The 22,155-nt window shown below is 36.2% G+C and overlaps 1 protein-coding gene across 2 annotated transcripts in view; it reads right to left on the bottom strand.

Annotated features, from left to right (window-relative positions):
- Positions 1 to 1,217: 1,217 nt before the first annotated feature.
- LPIN2 (lipin 2) overlaps positions 1,218 to 22,155 on the bottom strand; it is a 42,124-nt gene continuing 21,186 nt past the window's right edge. For both annotated transcript variants that reach the window (XM_032182071.1, XM_032182070.1), the window contains exons 5-20: positions 19,395 to 19,502; positions 14,281 to 14,404; positions 13,298 to 13,619; positions 12,975 to 13,074; positions 11,661 to 11,848; positions 10,655 to 10,748; positions 10,229 to 10,298; positions 10,035 to 10,124; positions 9,232 to 9,314; positions 7,951 to 8,092; positions 6,955 to 7,103; positions 6,415 to 6,501; positions 4,537 to 4,689; positions 3,401 to 3,515; positions 2,634 to 2,737; positions 1,218 to 2,299 (exon numbers count right to left, since the gene is read on the bottom strand). In XM_032182071.1, coding sequence (XP_032037962.1) covers positions 2,155 to 2,299; positions 2,634 to 2,737; positions 3,401 to 3,515; positions 4,537 to 4,689; positions 6,415 to 6,501; positions 6,955 to 7,103; positions 7,951 to 8,092; positions 9,232 to 9,314; positions 10,035 to 10,124; positions 10,229 to 10,298; positions 10,655 to 10,748; positions 11,661 to 11,848; positions 12,975 to 13,074; positions 13,298 to 13,619; positions 14,281 to 14,404; positions 19,395 to 19,502 — 2,074 coding nt within the window. In that variant the 3' untranslated portion in view covers positions 1,218 to 2,154. The remainder of the gene's footprint in view (positions 2,300 to 2,633; positions 2,738 to 3,400; positions 3,516 to 4,536; positions 4,690 to 6,414; positions 6,502 to 6,954; positions 7,104 to 7,950; positions 8,093 to 9,231; positions 9,315 to 10,034; positions 10,125 to 10,228; positions 10,299 to 10,654; positions 10,749 to 11,660; positions 11,849 to 12,974; positions 13,075 to 13,297; positions 13,620 to 14,280; positions 14,405 to 19,394; positions 19,503 to 22,155) is intronic.

The following is a 22,155-nucleotide window of genomic DNA, read 5'->3' as shown; positions in this document are numbered from 1 at the left end:
AATTGAATCCATGAAATCTACTTAAACACTAAGTAGTTTGGTGACAGGAGCAAGAATTTGCTGAAACAGTCACAAAATGTCTCGTCCTCACTGTGTAAGAACAAGAAGGATGCCTTTCAAGTCACTTTACATGTATGGCACACAGTGACAGGCAGGTGCGTTTTCTTTCCCACCCTCATACTCCTGCTTTGAAAGGGAGGTTTCATGTTGACCCTCTCCCTCTCCCCTTCTTTTCTGATGTTTTATAGTCACAGGAATACACCAGAATTTTATAAGAAAACAAATAGTCCCAAAATTATTGCCCCCAAGCAGTCCACCAGTTGTCTAGCATTAGGCTGGTGTTATTTCAGAACATAGGGTTAAGACTCTAACCTATTAAGGTTAAGGCCTGATAAAGAAAATATTCGTGTGGGTGGGGCAAAATCCTCTGAGCATGCTCTTTTATGGGTAGTGAAAGAAAGGTAGAGATCCTCTCCTGCTTTCAGGCCATGTAAGCTGAAGCAGAGGGGCCTGCCCAAGCCATGTTTCTATCAAAAGCAGCTCTGGCTAAGCACCCTAGCAGTAGCTGTACAAGTGCCTGCTCAAAATCACTCACACTTCCCTGCGCAGGAGTGTGTGGCCACTGGGAGCTGTGTAGGGAGAGAGCCTGGCCCCAGAGCCTGGTGGAAATTCTGGACATGGCCGCCCTGGTGGGATTGTTAACGCACAGCCTCAGGAACTTGCTTAAGGAGTGACAGGAAAGACTGTGCACCACGGAAAGCCTGGGACTGAAATTTAAATGACTGTAGGCCTTAAGCTGTCTGGGTTGGAAACATACAATTCTCACCACGGACCTGTCCTAAGGAGTTTAAATGTACCAACCCAACTTAAAAAGCAGAGCTACTTTTGTTTTCAAGTATTTTTGGAGAGAGAAATACTAGCTGCTTTCACAGCTGATAAACACTAGACTTGGAATGCAATTTGTTCACAGGCTCTTGATCTGAACCTGAGGAATGACCAGCATGATGCTTACAAATAAACCAAAAGGAAAAAGAAAAAAAAAAAAAAGAAAAAGAAAAAAAGGTTTTATTCTGCTCTGCAGCATTTAACCATTCTCATACCTGGAATCCCACTACTGAGCTGCATTTCCTTCCAGCTAGTGAAAACCTGTAATACAGAATTCTGGAAAGACCTGCAGTAGATAATTAAAAAATTAAATACATCATTTTTTTTTTTTTTTTTAGTATAACAATTCCCTGAATATAATCTGTACATACTTTTTACTGGCCTACACAGCATACACACACATATGAATCTCCATGATGAAAAAAAAAAAATTAAAATGCCAGCTCTCCAACTCTTACAGAAACGTTCAAGATTTCTCTTGATGGAAATTCAACATGAAATAGTGCAGCCTGAAAGCAACAAAAGCCATACAAGTATCTGAAGACAACTTTCACTTTAACAAGATAATGAAATAGTTTAAGCGTTGCATATAAAAAAAGCAGAATTAGTCTGAGCATTAATTGTACAAGCACAGTCTCGTACATGTGATAAAAGGCATATTTACATTTAAAGATGAATTTTATGTCTTCAGAATCTGTCAGGCTAATAATATCTACACCTTTCTGTATTTTAGCTGAGAAAGAGCACACTGGGTCTTAGGTTCTGGCTCCTCTGCAAAATGGCCTAATTGCTCACCTGAACATTAGACCACGTTTTCTATTAATAGGTCTGACATTCTATTTGGCAGTTTCCATACACTTTTTGGCTTTGTTTTAGAAAATATACTATTAAGACTAATACACAAAAAAAAAAATATCTATGCTTACAATAAGGTCTGATTGATGAAAATGCAAAGTCACTCAGCATTTAGTTGCCATGAAGCACTTGAGTACCACGGCCATCAATGGCAGGCCAATTTCAAGTGCCTTAGTACAGGTATATAAAGACAAGCAATAAAGACAAACAATATCATTAAAAAAAAAAAGAACATAAAAATGGACAGTAGCTTTGCATTTTCTTCGTCTTACACCAACGGAGTTAAAGTGATTTCTTTAGTAAGACTTATGGTACCAGTATATAAATTAGCATCTTCATTAAGAAAGTTCTTCACATTTAAACTGAAGTTGAGTAGCTGAACATGAAAGTCCGTTTCTAGGTGAGAAGTATTTTTCAAGCCAGATCTTCCATGTTAAGGTCAGGAAGAGGTTCTCTCCAATAGCAAAAGGAGCTGAATTCTGGGCATGGAAACGCAGAACTCTGTTCTTTATTAAGCAGTGGGAACACATATTCCACAAGCTCACTTAGTCTGTAATACCTATATTAAAAAAGAAGAAAGACCATTATTTAACAGTCTAGTTACTGTTAACTGTAGCCAAAAAAGAGCTTTAGAAGTCTAGACCAGAAAACTATAGTCAAATAAGGTACAACTACTGCAGAAGCAATTTTCAATTTTATTTTGCCAGCTTACTTTTCTTTTCAAGAAGTTTTAAGTTAAGCATCCAAAGTGGTAAGTCTCTGGCATTTTTTTTTTTTTTAATGTATCACATGCAACAGAAGATCATAAGGAATCATCATGGTCACAACTGTAATTATTTTGTAATCTCATTGCCGAGAACCTTCTTTAACTGAAATAATAAAAATGCTCTTACGAAGACTTGTTTCCTTTAGTCCGTTCTTGGATCAGTTCACCCTTTGGATTCACAGTAAATATTCTGCAGTCTGGAACTCCCACTTGCATGTAGGCATAGACATCCTGTGAAAAGCATGAACAAACGCACATGCTTTGACACTTTCTTATTGAATGTGATATACCGAACAAATTCTTGAAGGAATAAGAGATTTAAAAGCTGATCCAACAGTATATAGAAAAACTCCTTAAAACAAATAAACAACAAGCATACGTTGTAACAAAGCATCTCCCCCACCCACAACCCGTAAGTCTGTTCTCAAGCCTTGGACCACAAATATGCACCACAAAATCTCTACCACACGGTACGACTCGTACTACTCCCTGTGACAACATTCCTCTTCGGAATACCCCTTCTCTCAAGCTCTCTTACAATAGCACTGAGCTACAGAGAAAGTACAGGAACTATGATAGGAAAAAAGATTCAAGCTTGAGGAGTATGGAATTCCCCTAAGTTATAATGCTGTCATAACTGCTGAAAAAAATATAGAAAGGTGTTACGTATTTAGTAAGACCCCGGGAACACTAATACATCTGTGTAATCTTTTTTGTAAAGGAATTCTAAAGCTATAGTTTTTATTTAAGAATCTGCATGGCCAAATCTATAGAAATATCAGTATCCCATTCCCACATTCAAACTTTAACAGACACAAAAAGAAAAGCCTATTTCCCTTCCCTCCCAAGTGCTTCATGCATTTTAACCCTTCAAAGAGAAAGTCTCAGACTTACATTGGGCCTGTTTCCAAAAGCAGCATAGAAAGGCTGTTTACTGGGAGCAAACAAGTTCTTGATATCATTCAAACATTCAATTTTGAATTTTTCAGGCTTCTTTTCTATGACTTCCCTAAAATAGAAAATTAATAGTCAAATTCTAAATCATGACCAAGCAGTGGGTACTCTCCTTCACCAATTTATCTGATATTTATATTCTCATTATTTCCTGTTCATAGTGTGGCTAGTTACACAGATACTGGCAAATACTTTTCCAAGGATGATGCAAGAAACAATAGAAGAATAAAAACAACACTCACAGTAAAAACAGGTGAATAAACTCACTAAGCTAGGCTAACTAACTGTGATGAAGTTCACAGCCCATGGTTGCAGTTTATGAACTGCTTTTATCGTACATTACCATCTAGAACAAAAGCAGAAGACTGAATCAATTACACATAAGCTTGTTACCATTCCTGCCTCTGAAAAAATCTGCAGGACTAATAGGAGACCACAACAGAAACTGCTGTCATTGTTAGCCATGACTCAGTTATTTGATTTTAATAATAACAACAACAACAAAATGAACAAAAATACTTTTACACTATTAGCTCTTCCAATCAAAAATGAGGCAGACTGTAGCTGGTTCAAAAGATTGGCTGGGCTGAGCCACAGCTAAATTCCATACCCAGCTGTAAGCAGTCACGTACGGAACACTCCCAGTATTGCAAGATAGACTGTTAACACTAAGTGGTATGTCGTGTTTTTTTTTTTTGTTTGTTTTGTTTTTGTTTTGTTGTTTGTTTTTAAATTTATCTTGCATCAGAGCACTGATGAAAGCAGAACCTAATAGTAATCACTCACAGATTGGAAGAACATAGAAAGCAGAAAACAAGCTGCACTGTGACAGGCATTTTGTGTTTAGTAGCCACATCTAACATGTCCGTAGAAACAAAAGTATACTTCTTTCAAGTGAAATTCATGCAAATCGCCTATAAGTGATCACTAGAGGGGCACTGAGTCTCAGTAGCAAGCCAAGCAGAGAGCAGAATGTTTGGATACACAGTTATAATGATCAGCATCCGAAGTCTTTTTAATTCGCTTCCTGGTCTGAGATGAGGAGGGAATGGATATATGAAATCCCATGTGCTTACCTATGAAATGCAGAAAATAAACTGCTGGGGGACAACATGAGAGGTCCCCTGGGAAGAATTGTTCCTTTGTCATTCACCCAGTGTAGGTATCCTCTAGTTATATCTGCCATTCCAATGGCACGGGCAGAACAGTATAGAAACTTGTAACCATTTCTGGAAAAGAAATACCAACTTAGTTCCTTTTCCTGCTGAAGATATTCTTTGTCAACACAGGCATCCTGTACCAGCAGCATCCAGAGGCACCAGTTTAGGTACTGGCTTGCTGCAGTGAGCTTCACAAACTCCTAGTGAAAAGACTGTTCTGCTGTTATTAAATCAGAACAGCATGTAATAGTTTGAAAACGACTCAATCAAAACTGAAAAACAGGAAATGCAAGAAGAACAAGGATGGTAATACTAAGATTATGTATTTAGATGGACTCAGCTCTGTTTAGATAAACGTCACACTGGCTTCACCCAGTTTCCATAATATTGAATACCAGATCTCCTGTCTTTTATTTTTCCTCCATATTGTTACCAGAATTTGCAGCTCATAGCAAAGGAAGCACAACCAGCATTCATCCGGCCCCTAATTTTTTTCCTAAAGACTTCGTAGATCCATCTGTTAAACAGATTTGTACACAGTTACTGCATACACAAAAGGCTTGAGTGTTTATGTGCATTTTCAAAGACAAGATTCAATTTGGCAAATAATCCCAAAATTACTCTTCTATTATACACTGAGCACAAAACAAAGTTCTGGTTATCTTCCATAGACTGCATGGGGCCAGGGACAAAATTTAGCTCTATGTAATACCACACACACAAAAAATGGATTGCCAAGACCCCAAACTTATTTTAGTGGAAAGAAAAACTACTAAATGTTAAGCCAAAGAAAAATGGATTATTTTAAGTGGATCACGAAGTGCTTTAACAGTTAGCCATCCCATTATCCTCAATACCAAATTATTATTTCTATCATCAACGCACATGTTTTTTTGGTATGGTTTGTTTGAAAGTTTGTTAAATGACCAAATCTAAGGAAGAGAAACAATGCAGGTTTATTCTGCATAAAGTTGTTGGACATAAATACAATAAGGCTATATTCCTCTTAACTGCACACTACATTTGTAAGGCTGTGGTTCACAATACTTCTGAACTGAACACCTCACCACTGCAACAACAGTGAAATCATCTTCCATCTCCTTCCTCCCCTTTTCTAGTCACATGAGCTGCCTCTGATGGCTCTTGCAGACAAGGTGAGCACATTCAGGTGACTAACCCAGAGAGCAGATGGCGAAATTGCTGATTTGCTGGATGGTGTTAGCTTATTTCAGAAACACAGCAAAGTGAGTGACAGAGAACTTGAACCAGGCTGCCAACCTTTGTGTCAGTGGCAAGTTATTAATTAGGTTCATTTCAGGACACAAAAATGTATCCTAAGGAGAGTTCACTTGACTTTGATAGCAAACATTAAAACACAGAATATTTAGATATTGGGAGGGCACTGTTTAGGTTTGAATTTACAGGGTGCTATGCTTGTAAAGACTTTGTGATTAACCTGAGTTGGTGAAGATAAACATATGCATGACTGTTTGAGAAGCTATTTCTATTATGGTTCTCTCTCATAGTCACAATGATATTACACAGTTTTTAAGAACTCAAATGCAGAATCAAACATTTGAAAAAGGAACTAGTAAAAGTGTTGGCTTTCATTCCTATTGAAGTATCTGAGGGAAAAAAACTTAGTTTTGTTTGTATATGACAGAAGTAGCTCCCTTCCATCATTTAGACCAACACATCGTACTGAATTGCAAAATTATTAACAGCAATTCAATTACCTGCCCATTAATTCCCAAATTCCAGAAAGCCCTAGCTGCTCATAGATTACATACTCACTCATTTATGGAATGATAGAGTTTTGCAATGCCCTGATGAGTCCAGTCCTTGCCAAACTGAGGGAGAATATGTCCTAAAGCATCAGACCTAAAAAGAAAATTGGAGATAGGTGGAATTGTACAAGTTCGTTAAAGACAACTACTAATGAATAAACAATTTATGAGTATTTACAGAAATACCTCTGCAGAAGGTCCTAACCATTTCAAAAGAGAATTAGTACTAGATATAGTACTAGTTAATATCTACTAGTTAATACTAGATAGGCCATAAAGCACAAGTCAGTTTCCAAGTTAACCCATGGTTGCTAAACTGAAGGAAGTCTGACTGGAAAGGGCAGTTGCCACATGCTAGTCACACTAGTCTCTTAAAAGGCTCTTCTAGTTTGCTGTACAAATCAACATCAAAGCAACACATATTTCTTACAGCTGTTAAAAATGTCAAGTCACCTTAAATCAAGCCTCTTTATCTGATCTTGAAAAGCAGGATAGCATCAATAAAGCAAGATAATGCATCAAATACAAAAAAAGAAAAAATATTTACTTGGTTATTGTTCCGTCAATGTCTGATATGATGATTTTGTCATTCCAGTTCCAGAGATATATTGTTCCTGCACAACGGCAAGTCCCTTGGTACTGGGTTGTAATACTAAATACAACATCATTAGGGCCATCTCTGAGTTTCAACTTCGCCTTTAGAATAAATTGAAATATAGAATTTTTAGAATCAAAAATAAACTCACAGAAAAAGGCTCCTATAAATTTTCCTCTTCAGCTTTGATCAACTCGTCAAAAAAAGTGAACCATAGTTTAACAATGGCACAATTTCACTGGCAAAGCCTGCTTTGTACTGGGTACATGTATTTGCCTCTAAGTTCTTTATCTGATTACAGCAGCACTGACCACAGCAGTAACAGAAAGTGTTTGACTCCTTCCTATTTTAATTCTTGCTATTACCATAGGCTTATGTTATTAGCAAATACTATTTGCTAATATATTAGCATATATATAAATAACTCTGTTTAGTAAATGTGTAAACAACCAAGCATGCAATGGTATTTTCTACCTAGTGGGTGCTTTCCTCAAAATTCTTCCATGATGGAGATCATATATTTAGACAGCAGAAGGAACTTGTAAGTTAGATTGAAACTAATAAACAGCACACTAACCTAGATGTACAGTTAATATCCCAGGATATCCAAATTGCAGGAAGTGACTATGTCACTTTCTTAACAATATTTTTTTTTTTAAATCAAAATACAGAATCACGATCCTTAAAAAAAGGGAAAATAATAATGCAGCTGCCCACACCAGCAATGGAAAATACTTCATTTAAATTTAAAAATAAAACTAAATATTGCATTTTAAGTTTCCCCATTCCTTTTTCCTACTGCTGAAAGAGCAACCCAATAGCATTTTTGCCTTTGTGAAATGTGTTTACACTTACCTTGTAACAATGAGAAAAAAAATCCAACTTCTACAGTCAAACAAAGAGTATAACTATGACGCATTCTATGTGCAATGAAGGCATGCCACTTACTATTTGGTCCGAAGAGAGTCTAAGTGACTTCTTGTAAGATGGAATGTTCCCATGGGTCGGATGCTCTACTGTAGAATCTATTTTCAAGGATTCCTTCAACTCTTGTGATGCTTCATCACTAGAAGAATCATCTTCTGGAGGTCTAACATGACATCAAACAGAATAATTGTAAGCGCCAGAAAAATCTTTCTTTAATGATGAAAGACTCCTACACAAGATTAATTTCTGGTTATGCCAAGGATTCACTACTAGCCTGATAGCAGAGATTAACAAAGTCCAAAGTCTAGTTTGTGCCCAGAAAAAGTCAGTACATGCCTATAAGCAAATAAGACTTGTAAAGCATGCTACTACTGATGAAGCTCTAAGTATTACTATGCACAGCCTAGCTGGCTCCACACATGATGAAATTAGTAAAGACATTGTCAATTGGTCACTAATACTGTGTTGATTAATTAAGTATACTGCAGATGAAAAGGGATACTAAGAGAGTAATAGTGTCCTGTTTTTAAAGAAAAGCTGTCACAGTCACTATATTTTTTTTAAACTATGTGATAAATTAGCAGAGTAGCTCACCTTTTAAGGTTATTCAGATTTGTTTTTCTGCTAATTAGAGATTTCAAGATTAAAAGTAGCATTTAATTTATCTTAATTTCACAGTATATTCAGTTTCTTAAATTTTAAAAACAAAAACATTTACAAGTATCTTCATGAAATCATGGGAAAATATGAGTGTACATATTTAGACTGAAACAGTTTTGTGCTAAATACTGCTAGTTTCCCATTACAATCTTGGGCAACTTGTGTACTGTAACTAATGCCATTTTATTGTTTCAGTTATTTCATGTTACAAAAAATGCATATGGTTTAAGTTATTCAAAGCCTATTATGATTATACAAAAGAACATCAAATGATATCTCAAACAATCCCACTAGTAAATTATAGGGTGGTGGCCCATTGCTAAAGGTTACCATATATGTCTTTGTTGTTCTGTCAGTTACATTGGAATTTAAGAAGTAAAAACAATAGGATTCAGGACATAACTGTAGTGTATTTGTAGTTGCTACAATGTTTACTGCCACATTAATTTTGTTGAGTTGTTTACCAAACACATCTGGCTTCTCTTCAATAGCTTAGAGGAAAACATTTCTCCCACAGTGAACTCCTACTGAATTCTTCCTCGAGAGAGGGAGGGAGGCAGGGAAGGAGGGAGGGAGAGAAGGAGAGAGAGAAAGAGGGAGAGACTATTCAGTACACAAAATATTCTTCAGGCAGGAACACACCTACTATTAACTTGCTCTTTTATAGTTGCTGGCAGTTCATTTGCTCTTTGCGTCTCAGACTTCCCCTCTTTTGCTTCTGGTATCTAAAGCAACATGACAATAAAGAACGCATTGATATTTAAGCATTTTAAAATGATCCAAGTGAACTCAACAGTTCATACGTAAGCAAATAGCTATCAGTATAGTACATACGCTACATCAAGTCTGAGAATCACTCATTCTGAGAATTATTTAACAAAAAGGTTCCCTATGAAGGAGTGATCTGTTAAAGCTTTTCAGTCTACCAAGAAAAAAAAAACAAAAAACACTCCACGCACCCGAAACTGAGAAATACTAGTTTGAAATGATGAATTTAGCATTAAAGGAAAGTCGATCTCTAAGCTTGTAAAAATCAGGTTTTTAAAAAAGGGAAGATTTAGGACATATTCAAGGTTTAGATAACAGTCTAAAATGGAGTGTCTCAGCATAACATCTACTGTGCACCTACTTAATTTGTGTATAAATTCCTGAAATATATTGCAATGACTGAAGAGTAGCTTTGACTTGACTAAGCTTATGGCTTAGAAGAAAGGGTTTGAAGAATAATGTGCAAAAGCTGAATAAGTTGTTGAAGCAACTAGGAGCAATGAAAAATTATGTAGTATTTCAGATGAAATATTCAGAAGTAGCAATAGGTACTGCAACAGTGAGTAACTCCCAGCTGGCAGTCAGTGACAGAGCTGTATGAGAAGTGTTCTGAGGCACTTTTGACAAATGGACTTCTAAAATCTTTTAATAGATGAGGAAAATATAAAATTGATTACCTGTTTAGTCATGCTTTCTCTCTTGCGCCAGAACCACCACCTTCCAGACTTCTTTGGCATCTTTTCTTTGACCCAAGACTCAACAGTAGCCTGAAAAAATAGGTATGTTTTTAAGTTTGTGTAGAAAAAAACAGAATAAAAAGGTAAGTGTATTACTACATGCAAAATCTTTAAGAAGTATACATCTCATTTACCTTAGGCAAACTTTTCTGAAACACTTGCAAACTCAGAATCATTGGAGCAGCCAACGCCCAGTTATAATACCTGTTTAAAAACACATTATTGATAAGTTATTGCAAAACCCGAATAGAGGTAAATAAATACCAGTGTGCAAACTGTCCTTTTGTTGATGAAAAGATGTGTTTCCTGCCAACAACTAAAGTTTGTTGCAAGTGGAATTATTTTAATATACACACCAACATCAGTGCTGAAATGAAATCTCACTTTGATTTTGAACTAAAAGCTTGCACTAAATCTAGCTTTAAGCATTTTTCTTTATGACCAAGCAGCAGATCCATCAAAAAATAAGTCAAAATGGAAGCTGAGAAATGCACTCGCTTGATAGGGTACATTTTAAATAAGGTTCTCTACGAACTGATTTTATGATACAGAGGACTTACCTGTTGTAAATCCTTATTACCAAATTAGGATTGTCTATGAGTCCGGGGTTCTCAGCAAATTCATGATAAGTAATAATATGTTCCATGAACTTTTCTGCAATAGAAGCAGATTTGGATTAAAATTAGTAATACGGAATCCTAAAATGTCTGATTAGTCTGTGTCTAGGAAAATGCTTTGTCACTTCAGAGTCTTTGCTAATTTTGCAGCATCACTTAAGATATGCTAATATGGCCTACCTGTCAAGAACCTGACTGCCTTCTCAGTAGCAAGGAAACTCTCATAACACTTTAACAGTCACAGGAAGTAAGAAATAAGAAACTAGAAGAAGGATTTGTTCTGAGCCCTTATAATATTCATACAATTTTCACTTGATGACTTAAGAGATGGGATGATCATTAAAAAAAAAAAAGTAATACTAAAAACACTGATGAAAATTATGCACTACTAGAAGCTTACTCAGAATACATAAAACTGAAGTTAAATGCTGAAGTTAACATTGTTAGCACTGAAGTTAGTACAAAGACAGAAGAATCAACAGGTAAGAAAGCTAAGGGTTAAAAAACATTTAGGATAGGAAAAGTAGAACAGGAGATAAGATAATAAATTAGTCTCGCAATGGCTAAAAAACACCACCAAGGGAAAACACCAAGCAATTAGGAAGAATACGGTTTGTGAAGATTTATATTGGAGTAAACAAGGAACTGCAAACAGAAATAAGACTGGCTAGTCAGACGCGTAATGTGTAGCATGAAAAAGGAGAAAAGCATTTCTCAAGACTCTACGTGCTCTTGACTAACTTCAGGCTAAATTCCACAATCTCTGCTTGGCAAATGCTTAAGAATTTTAGAAAATGGAATATGCTTCTCAACATAAGCCTAATTATAGGCCAAAGCTTCATAAGGTAGAAATAATTTCTATTTCTACCATATATATGCACGCACACACACACCACTTCATTTAACTGCCTGAGCTTTACTACCATTTATGATTTAGTTTCTCACATACCTTTAGAAATCTCCCCGTTTTCATTGAGACCTCCACAAAGTGAGAGAGTAACATCAGGCAAGTCCATAGCAGAATCAGACATGCACTCTGTGCCACTATCGGCAGCAGCGCTTCCTACTGACTGGGGTGACTGAGAACCAGAAAGGGTATCTGACTCAGCCCACTGCCTGAAGCCTGGATCGGAATCACTACAGGGAAGGGAAAAAAAAAAAAAGGAAAAAAAAGGAAAAAAGAATCACATTTTCCATAATTATTTCTCTTGCAAGCAGATGTATAGATTTTAGATTATGGAATGAGCTGTACGATTAATCAAAAATGATCTTGCTGTTGCATTTTTCTAATGTCCTGCATCATTTTACAACATAAATACATAAATTTAATAATAAAGAGAAATCAGACACATACACGCAAACCCTTTATTAATCTCTATCGATAGTGTCCAGTTCTCCTCCCAACATCCATCTAAATTGGGAAGTAATTACATTTCTTTTGCCTGCAACAAAACTGGATTTAAATGAGGAAAATTCCTCTACATGCTATAGCCACAGAACAATACCATGCTCCTCAGTCTTTACCAGAACGTTGTAGAATAAGAATAAGAAGGAAAAAGGACATTGCTTTATATTTTTTAGAACACTGTTTGGAAAAAGAACTGCAATAGGTTGTCTTTTAAATAAGAAAAATACCATACTGACATCTAACATTATGATTATTAGTAACTATCAAAATAAAACTAAAACTTTTTACAGTTATGTTCTCCTGTTGCTATCAATCCTGCCCCCAGACCCACAAACTGAAAAGTTCACAGGTCAACAGAAGTTAGACATTTCTTCCTTATTAGGCTGTATTTTTCCAGAATGACTGTCCTGGAAGAATTTTGTAGAGTATTTTAAGAGTACCTAGAAGGCTTAGATTTCATAAAATACAAAACGAGGGAATTTTGAGACTGATCCTTGCACAAAGATTGTAAGTGATTGTTTTTGTCTGTTTTGATATTTAAAAACTAGCTGGAAAGAATGTACAGGGCATGTAAAAAATAAACTGATGTGTGTTTATCTAGAGCTAACAATATTTTCAGAACATACAGTTTATACAAAGATGAAAATCTCTCAGTAAAACTCTCACATGATCTTTCATCGTGTTTCTTGCCAAATCAGAAACCAATTTCCACAATGAGATTAGGACCAGCTTCTTCACGAACACCTAGAAACCTGAAGTCCCATTCTCTTCTTAGAGACACATCATACGTGTAGTTGTTTACATAGTGCAACTGCAGTATAAGCCTAGGTTCATGGAATTTTAGTTTAAAGTTACCTTTTGGGAAAGTAGAGTGCTGCAACTTCAGGTTCCAAAGCCTTTAGGTCCTCCAAGTAAATATCATCAGGCCCCTGATGATGACTTCGCTTGTGCACCCCTGTTAATTTTAACAATTAAGGTTAATGAGATCTAAAGGCATTAAAGACAAACATAATTCTGGAAGATTCAGACTTACAGCATTTATAAATTGAAGAATTTAATTATGGTTTTAATCAAGACTTCAAAGAGTTTTAAGAAAAAAATGAAAAGGCACATTTGTGCTTTTTCCATTACTGCCTCTATCTGGTAGATCAAGCTGAAGGAAATAATCAGTTTTATACCTTTCTTTTTTGAAGGAGAGTCAGTTTTTGCTGTTGGTTTTGTTTCTGGTAGAGGGTCTACCAATAGTCTGGAATGATGGTCAGCATCTAATGTTAAGGAATCCTGTGGTTCTATGATTGCAGAAGCAAGAGAATCTTTAACATCCATTTGCTTAAGAAGAGGATGAGTTCTTGGCTCAGGTTTTAGTACCGTACAGACAGAATCTTTCACTACATCATCATCTTCAACTTCATCAGAGCTGAGGATGACCCTAAAATGAGTCTTTTCTGATGGTGTAATGGTAGCTGTTCTGGGCTGTTCCAGTTTCTCTTTCTTGCTTATCTGAAAAACAAGACTCCAGTCAATCCTTTCACTTCACATATTTGTTTTATTCTGGTCTGAACATTAAACCTGTACTCGGGGTAATTTTGTCAGTAAACTTGGTGCCCTGATCACAAGTAAACTGGGTAAGAATTTAAACATGTATTTTAGCAACATAAAACATGGCCTACTGTATTGGCAAAGTTCCCTATAAGAAAAACTTTATACTAGCTTATTAGCAAGTTCCATAAAAAAAACTGGCAAGTCTTGACATGATGACACAACAGCAAGAAAAACGCGTAAGCATCGATGTGATAGGGCTTATGCCATCAGCTGTCCTGTTAGAAAAAAACATATTCCATCTATTAAGGCTACCCTTCCTCTTTAGGATAAACTATAGTTTATCCTAAAATAAAGGAAATCTGTTTCCAGAGTTGCTTTTGTCAGTTTCTATCTAGAAATTCAAAAATTTTACATCACTGCAAAGCTTTCAAGAATTACTTTGCTGATCAGCTTTTGAACTCAGTAACATCGACTATCAGGCAGCCACAAGGGGGTGCTACTTTCCTACTTCAGCTGAATTATTCTGAAGAACAGCAGCAGATTTACAAACCACTTGCAGTGCACAATTTTAAATATGCCAAAATTCGGTTCAAAAATTTGCGACGGTAAATAACTATACCTTGGTTGATTCTGGGAATCCTCCCCATGTCCATTCCATGTGAGATTCAGACCTGAGCAAGCTCTCAGCAGGTTTAACTTCTAGTTCTGAATCACTTTTAGGGCAGACTGGCTCAGCGTAAGGGCTAGCAAATCAACAGGAACAACAACAAAAAAAAAAAAGCAAGAAAGCTACAGTGTTTAAAATGCATTTGTTGTGCAGCTACTGTTGGTAGAATTTTCTACAGCTTAACAGAGGTTCAATTATTCTGCAACATGGCAAGAAGCCCAGCAGTTTTCAGACAGCAAGAAATTAGGTTAAAACCAAAATCACATTAAAGGACTTCCTTGGTGATCACCCTAAACAGATTCCTTCACTTTATCTGCAGTGTAGGTATAGCTCTCTCCTAAGCCCACATTCAATTAAAAAACAAACAGAAAAAAAAAAAAAAAGTTGATTATCCAAAAGTACAGCAGAAGTCTGCTTTGAGTTTCTTTGTTCTATAAAGATACAGCATTTAAACTTGCTATGCCAAGACCTGAGTAACAGCAGTTTTACAAACCTAACTCACATGTGAATGAAGCAACACCAAATCCTGGTCTACAGGTGGGAAAAACAACATTAGCAAGGTAATTTAGGAGAGGCAAGGGAGATTATTTGAAAACTTCTTTCAGGCTACATGACTTATTAAAGTTCTATCTTATTCCTCCCACAACATTTACTATCCATAAATCAGAAAAAGACCCTTTGAAATTTACTTCTTTTGGCTTAAAAGTAGTTAGAACTCACTCTACAAAATGTAAGAAAGGTGTGATTTCAAAAGTTTCGAAATTATTTTGCTCTTCAGGTCTTAGGGAAGAAGGGAAACACATGATGTTGTTTTGACGCAGTATTTAGGGGTTGGGAAAGGTCCAAGTCTGTCCACTCTCAAATAAGGCATTTATAATTCAGATTATGGAAATTCTGCTCTTTTTACACTTTGACATTCACAATGTTTGGGGATTGTTTGTTTATTTAAATATAAACCTTGATATCGAATACTGAAAATTTTATAGTAAATCCTACAGGTATATCACTTATGTGTGCATGTATATATACATACATATATATATATAAACATATAAAGTTCTTTCAAGAATTAATTAATGCAAGTATCTTATTTGAAACTTTCTGGAGGTTTGTGGAACCAGGGTTCCACAATAAGGAACAGACATTGGAAGCAAGCAAATCCGATCACTTGATCACAATCCAAACAGTAAGTGTCCTTAATAACATTCTAAGGGACACCAGAAAATCCAAGGTAGCAGTACATTTAAGCAAGTCTACATGTGATTTAACAACATTGCTCTTTTCCAGTCTTCATTATCCAAGGACACAAAAGAAAAGTTTCCTACTAAAAGTTTGCACTTTCTACACTGTTAGAACAACTTAAAGTAATACGTTGATGAAAATACATGCACGTATTTGTTACGAGGAGGAATATAAACTCATTTTCCTTTGGTGTCAAATAATTTGTTCTGCCTACATCACAAGTCAACTGGAAGCCAAGCAGACCTATTAACCTGTTTCTTAGCCTAATTCTTAATAATCAGCAGTACCTGCAAAAGACTGAGCACTTCAGGGCAAAATCTGTTCCATTTCCCCTGAAGTGCAAGTTTTCCATTATCATTCTCAGAGAGAAGTCTACTCGAAAGGCTCATGCTTGTAACAGTGATCCAGTCATGCTAACATTGCTTGTTAAAACAGGAAAATCATCGACGGTATCAGGTAACAAATAGCTGATGGTTATTCCTTTGGTTTTATTCTAGCGAATAGGACAGTGGTTTGAAAGAAACTGTAGCACCTCCCTGAAAGACTTGGGCTGTTACATTCACTCAGCTCCCTGCAAAGGTTCTGAAGAGCAAGAGGGCCAATCTCCAGAAAAAAAAAAAAAAAAAAAAAAAGGCAAAAAATCCCAACCAGCCTTTCAACTTGTCCAACAAAAAAAACCTTCCCCATTTTGAGAAAGTCATGATTACCTACCACAATGGTTAAAATGGAAGTCTTGGAAGATTCAGGTTTGAACACATAATATACATGGAAGAACTTCTAGTCTTTTATTAGAAGAAATGAGACCAGAGAGCCAAAAGACCTGTGACCACCTTCCACTTTTTCTTAATGTGAAGTATCATTCCATGCCTGCCTCTTGTGATGGAAAAAATGAAACCACATCCTAAGGCCTTCCTCTGCTTCAAAATGAATGTGGCCCCACTCTCAAACACAAAACTACTAAGTAGATACCACCCTAATGAATAAAGTATCAATTTCAAAACACAACATAATTTACCACCATATATCTGTGTATCTGTAGTGGCTGTTTCTATTTATTTTGAGTAGGCAACAATGCAGTGCCTGTTCAAAGCTAAATACTGCTCCTTAAATAAAATACCTAGCACATTTGAACACAGGCATAGCCCCACTACACATATACACAGCCTTTAGTGCAAACAATTAGCATCCCAAATAATTAGCATCCTATCTTGTCCCAAGGGTAAGCAAGCCTCCTGTCTCTTAAGCTTTTATCAAAGAGATTGCTCTCTGAAGTAGGAGCAAAGCTTTTTGGATTTAGGAAAGAAATCCTATGACTAAAAATGTGAATGATTTACTTAGTGTCTTTCCCCTAGACTTCTGTTACCTTAAATGACTCAACTTTCTCCCACATTTGTAAAGTGTGGATTAGTAGCTAAAATTCTTCAATGTGTACAGTCCAAATATAGACTCACACTAGCCATGAAGTTTCCATTTGGGGATGGACTTCTGCTCAGAGAAGTTGTGGGTGCCCCATCCCTGGAAGTGTTCAAGGCCAAAGCTAGATGGGACTTTGAGCAACCAGAGGCAGATTTGCTCTGGGACTCAAGTGAATTTATCCCTCAGATGGTACCTAAGCATTAGGATGGGTACAGCTGGACATACCGTTCTGTTCAAAAGAAAATATACCCATGTACGCTGTTGTATATAGAAAAAAAGGACAAATAAGGGATTAGATTTCTCAGCTGCAACTACTACAACTGCAGAAGCGAGAGATGTATCTAGCTGCCAGATTTGAGTCACTTCAGTTAATGCTGTGTACTTGGATAGGAAGAACACTGACATCCAAACACTGACACAGGCTAACCAAGAAATGGAGAACCTACTCTCTTAAGTGGCAATTTACCAACCAGTCACCCAGATACCACCGGAGATGAACTATTGTGATAGGCAGCACCTGCAGTAAAAAGTTTTCAAGGCTGCATTAATTAAAAGACAAGACCAGAAATCACAAACACTATATTCACAATCAAACGTATCTATGCCTTGTGAAACTTTCATATGAAAACATCTCAAAGATTAACTTGTGAAGTAATCCTCTTTTTGAGATATGGTAACAGCTAAAGTTACCATATTAATTTAAAAAAAAAAAAAAAAAAAAAAGACTATTAGCTGTTCCAGGTCTCCCAAAAAAAAGAGGTTATTATAACCTCTAATTTCTTTCACTGTATGATATATGCATTAAAGAATCTTTATTTGGTGGCTCAGGAGAAATAATTCAATGTAAAACTTCCCTTTTCCCAGGTAGATTTTCTCCACCCCCCAAAAAAAAGGGAAATAAAAATTGGCAATTTCTTTATTACTGGAAAGCTTCTTGTTAAAAAAAAGAAAATGAAAAACAGACGGTCCAGGCATCTCACAAGATTCACAGACAAATTGCTATAGAAGACTACCTCAATAAACATGTAAAGAAGAAAGGAGATTAGCACTGAAAGGATCTTGTCTCCTAGATATAATCTGCTAGCCTATGTTAGCTAGAGTTCAATAAACTGAAAAGAAGTACCAGCCTGTCTTGATGAAGGACTTGATGTTACAATTAACTAGATGATATAATCCATGTGGCACTGTATCATTCAGGGTCAAACACTGTGGATGCTTTTCAACCACAAACCTTTAGGGAACATTTGAACACTACACTTATTAAGCACAATTGAGGATGTGGATGTCAGCCCAAAACATAAAAAGGAACAATAATGGGATTTCCTGTCCAACTGCTTCTGAGAGGCTTCTGTTCATTAACAAGCTATGACTGGGGGAATTGGGGAATTAGCAGGCACCAAGCATGGTGTGGTGCATTCAGACTTACTGAGGCCACGGCCCTGGAAAACACCCAAAGCAGGGAGATTATTTTTAAGTATTTTCTGAAGCTTAATCTATTCTGCTGTATGAGTAAAGAAAAACAGGCACCTGGTACACTGAGCAGCTAAAAATGCAACAATGGCCATCACACAGGGCTGACCAGTAATGGTCACCACGAATGACACCATGAAAGTATCTGCTGTGAGGTAGACTCCTCAAACTGAAAAGCAGTAAAACTAGACACTCACCAGAGTTGACATGAATCACAGCATGCTGATCAGCATCTTCTGTTACATACACGCCCTTCCCTATGCTCAGTGTTCAGGTAAAATTCACCTCAAGGTTTGCATCTACTTACACTAATAGAGATTAGTGTTAGAGTGGTAAAGCCAAACTTCTGAAGAATGAGTCTTGAAAAAGCTCATAAATGCCCCAGTCACTAACTGAAAATTGACTGGTGAGCCTTATCATGCCATCTGTAAGAATCCACAATCAACAGATGGTGCTTCTGGCATCTCTGGGCTAGCGTTCTGGTACCTAGCAAATCCTCTGTTCTGTGCTGCAATGATCCAAGCTAAGGACCTCGCTTTACCTCAAGTAATTTGCACCTGACAAGTTCGAACTTACATACCCAGTGCTTCTGCCTTATGGCATATCAAGTGTTACTTATGCTAGTGTGAGTCATGCGAACACAGGAACTTTTTGTACAATTAATAAGATTTTGTTGAGAAAGGTATTTTCTTTCTTTGATAGTGAATTTGAGCAAGAACATTTTGTTCATTTGAGGAAAAAGACAAAAATTTGGTTTAATACATAGAGTGGAAAATTCCCCAAAGTTCCAAATAAGCAGCTTATGCTACATTGGGTATCACAGAACTTAGACGAGTTGGATAGTATTACAGATCAAGAATTAAAAAATAATAATAAAAAGGCACTTTTATTACAATCATTCATCTTTATATGCACAATGACATTACAAAGTGACTTACTTATCCAGAGGAGACCAGTCTCCATCAGATAAGGGGTAATGATCTGTTGAGTGATAAATCAAAGATTCTTTTTGTTCTTCGCCTTTTGGTGATGAATTTGAGGATCCTCTGCAGAAATAACATGAGACATTTAATAAGTCACTGTAAGAAATCTGCATTACTAATTCAGTTAGAAAAGTGACTTTACATGCTATTAAAAATCCAAGATCTAAAGGAAGAAGTGTAGAGCTTAAAGAATTCATTGTTTGCAGCACACCTGTAAACAAGTTAATTATTATAGAAACAAATGCTTTGAAATATTGCAAGTTTAAAAGGTCTCTGATATCATGTAAGTTAATACTGAACAAGGAATTCACGATAACTTAAGTGATACCACTCTCTACAGCCAGCTAATACTGCCAAAACCCAAAGCTGAACCCCAAACCCTCACTTAGACTTGCTGCTGGCCACACAATTCATCCATGTTTGCATCATGGATGCACAATGCACAGTGCAAATAATACAAAAAAAGATGAGTCTGTAACTTCAGCGTAAAATGTGAAAAGTTATTTTAAGACATTATTATGAAAGAAAGAAGAAATATGTCCTCCATTAGCAGCATGCTTGTGCTGAACCTCTTTTGGAATGCTAATGCTAAATTATCTTATGGACATAGAAAAAAAATTAACACTATATATTAAAATACATGAATACTTAGATTTTACACACTTATTTAATACTGCAGTTTACTTAGGCTGTAAGCAGTTACAATGATCTCTCATTTGAGCAAGTCTTTCATTTGGAAGAGTCTAGACTCTGTTAAGATACATTTCTAAGCTCAGTATTTAATACTGGGTATTATTATTCTTATGAAATGAGAATCCTGATGATGAAAGCTTGGCTTGATATTATAGCTGCAAAGACTTTTGTACACACCTTTGCACTCAAACCAAGCTGTGATAGAAAAGTTTCATACTATTTTATTCAGTGCTAAGTATCTAAAAAACAGGCAAAAGATTTTATCAAAAGATTAACAAAAGCACACTAGAAAACTATTACAGAGGGGTCCTCAATATTTTGACTTCAGAGGGTGGGCAAGATGACAAGTAGGTGGGGTTCTAAACAGATTTTATTCACCAAAAACTAGCCACCAAATGAGTTTACATGAAGCACCAAAAAAAAAATCCCACAAAACTATAAGTGAATAAATCTCATCTCTAAGATTAAAAATACAAACACAGTCAAAGATCACTGAAAATAAGAGTGGAGAATTAATCAGTGTATACCAATTTATAACATGAGTTCACTATTCATTCCAAATTACTAATTTTGTAATGTTCATAAAGACTGCTACCACTTCCTCTCATACATATCCATTTTATATTGAATCAAAATACTGAAGATTTTGGAGACAGGTAACTTCTTCCAGTTGATGCACCGCATGGCTGGTTTAAGAAACCAATGAATCATTTAAAGGCATTATGTTAGAACGCTTCAGAAGGTTAATATACATTTAATGCCTTCCTGAAAGCACGGATGAATTGTGTGGATTGAAAGTGAAAATCATTTCCATTTTACAGGGCTGGGAGGAGTCGTGAAGCATGACCCAGGACTGACACTATGCAACACCCCTAGCACTAGGAAAAAAAAAACGCCCTCTGTTTCTGAGCGCATGCACTAATTTCAGTCCTGCTGGTATTTTAGATTATTGAAGCATTTGTAACATAACTAGATCTACAGCATGCCATCATAGCTAGAAGACACAAAGGCCATTTAAAAAAAAAACTCCATAAACATTTGGAAATAGATTTTGAATTTTCCCGAGGAACAGGAAACAGCTTGTTTAGCACTCTGTAAGGAAAGAACTAGGTAAGACATGACGTGCTGGTACCTATGGCTGAATTTTTGACCTTCCTGTTGGAACTCCACCCTCTGTTTTCCTTTCTCAGTGTCACTCTGCAATCTGAAGATATGTCTAATAGCAGTGTAAGGTTTTATTTCTTTATAGAGAGGTTTTTTTTCAGTACCAGGCATTTATGGATATCACACAGGGCTATAAAAACACTTCAAACCTACTGATAGCACCTTACATCCCCACGGGATGTGCACAGAAACCTTACAAATGTTTTTCTACAACAGTATCTTCAACTGGAAAAGAAACTGTATAAGCTTATCACAAAGCATTTTATTTCCTGCCTTGGTAAGCCACTGGAATGATCATCCATGAACTCCACTAATAGATACATAGCCATGAACTTACTGTCTCTGGGTTTCAATTACTACAATTTAATTTTTCAGTCCTGCACTTAATGATCATTCACATGAAAACTGCATTCCTTTTTCATAAGGTCACCTTCCTTTCGCATCACAACACTGACAAGGCATTTCTACTGCCGTTTTTGTTATTAAAAGTATTATGGTTTACAAATAAAAAGCCTTCTCAATCCTTTGTTCTAGACAGTACAAAAATAAAACTGGGGTAACCTTTATGGAAACACTATTGCTTGTTCAGCTACAACTAGACCAGACATTTCAGTCAAACCTACAAATTTTTACTCATCTCTTATCATATTAAGATAATTGCTAGAATATTAATTTGAATTCTGAACACTTGTTGAAATCAACTACTATTGATGTAACATCTTAAATTTGCAATGACAGAAAATGAATTTTGCAATGACTTATTGAATGAAGACTAAATCATTACAGGGTGTATTTGCTTTCTTCCTATACTTGATGGTTGATTTTTGTTGTTTTCACTATGACAAGATACTGTTGTCTT

This window comes from Aythya fuligula, chromosome 2, assembly GCF_009819795.1.
Source record: "Aythya fuligula isolate bAytFul2 chromosome 2, bAytFul2.pri, whole genome shotgun sequence".
Lineage (NCBI taxonomy): Eukaryota > Metazoa > Chordata > Aves > Anseriformes > Anatidae > Aythya > Aythya fuligula.
This window is presented reverse-complemented; position numbering and strand designations above follow the sequence as displayed.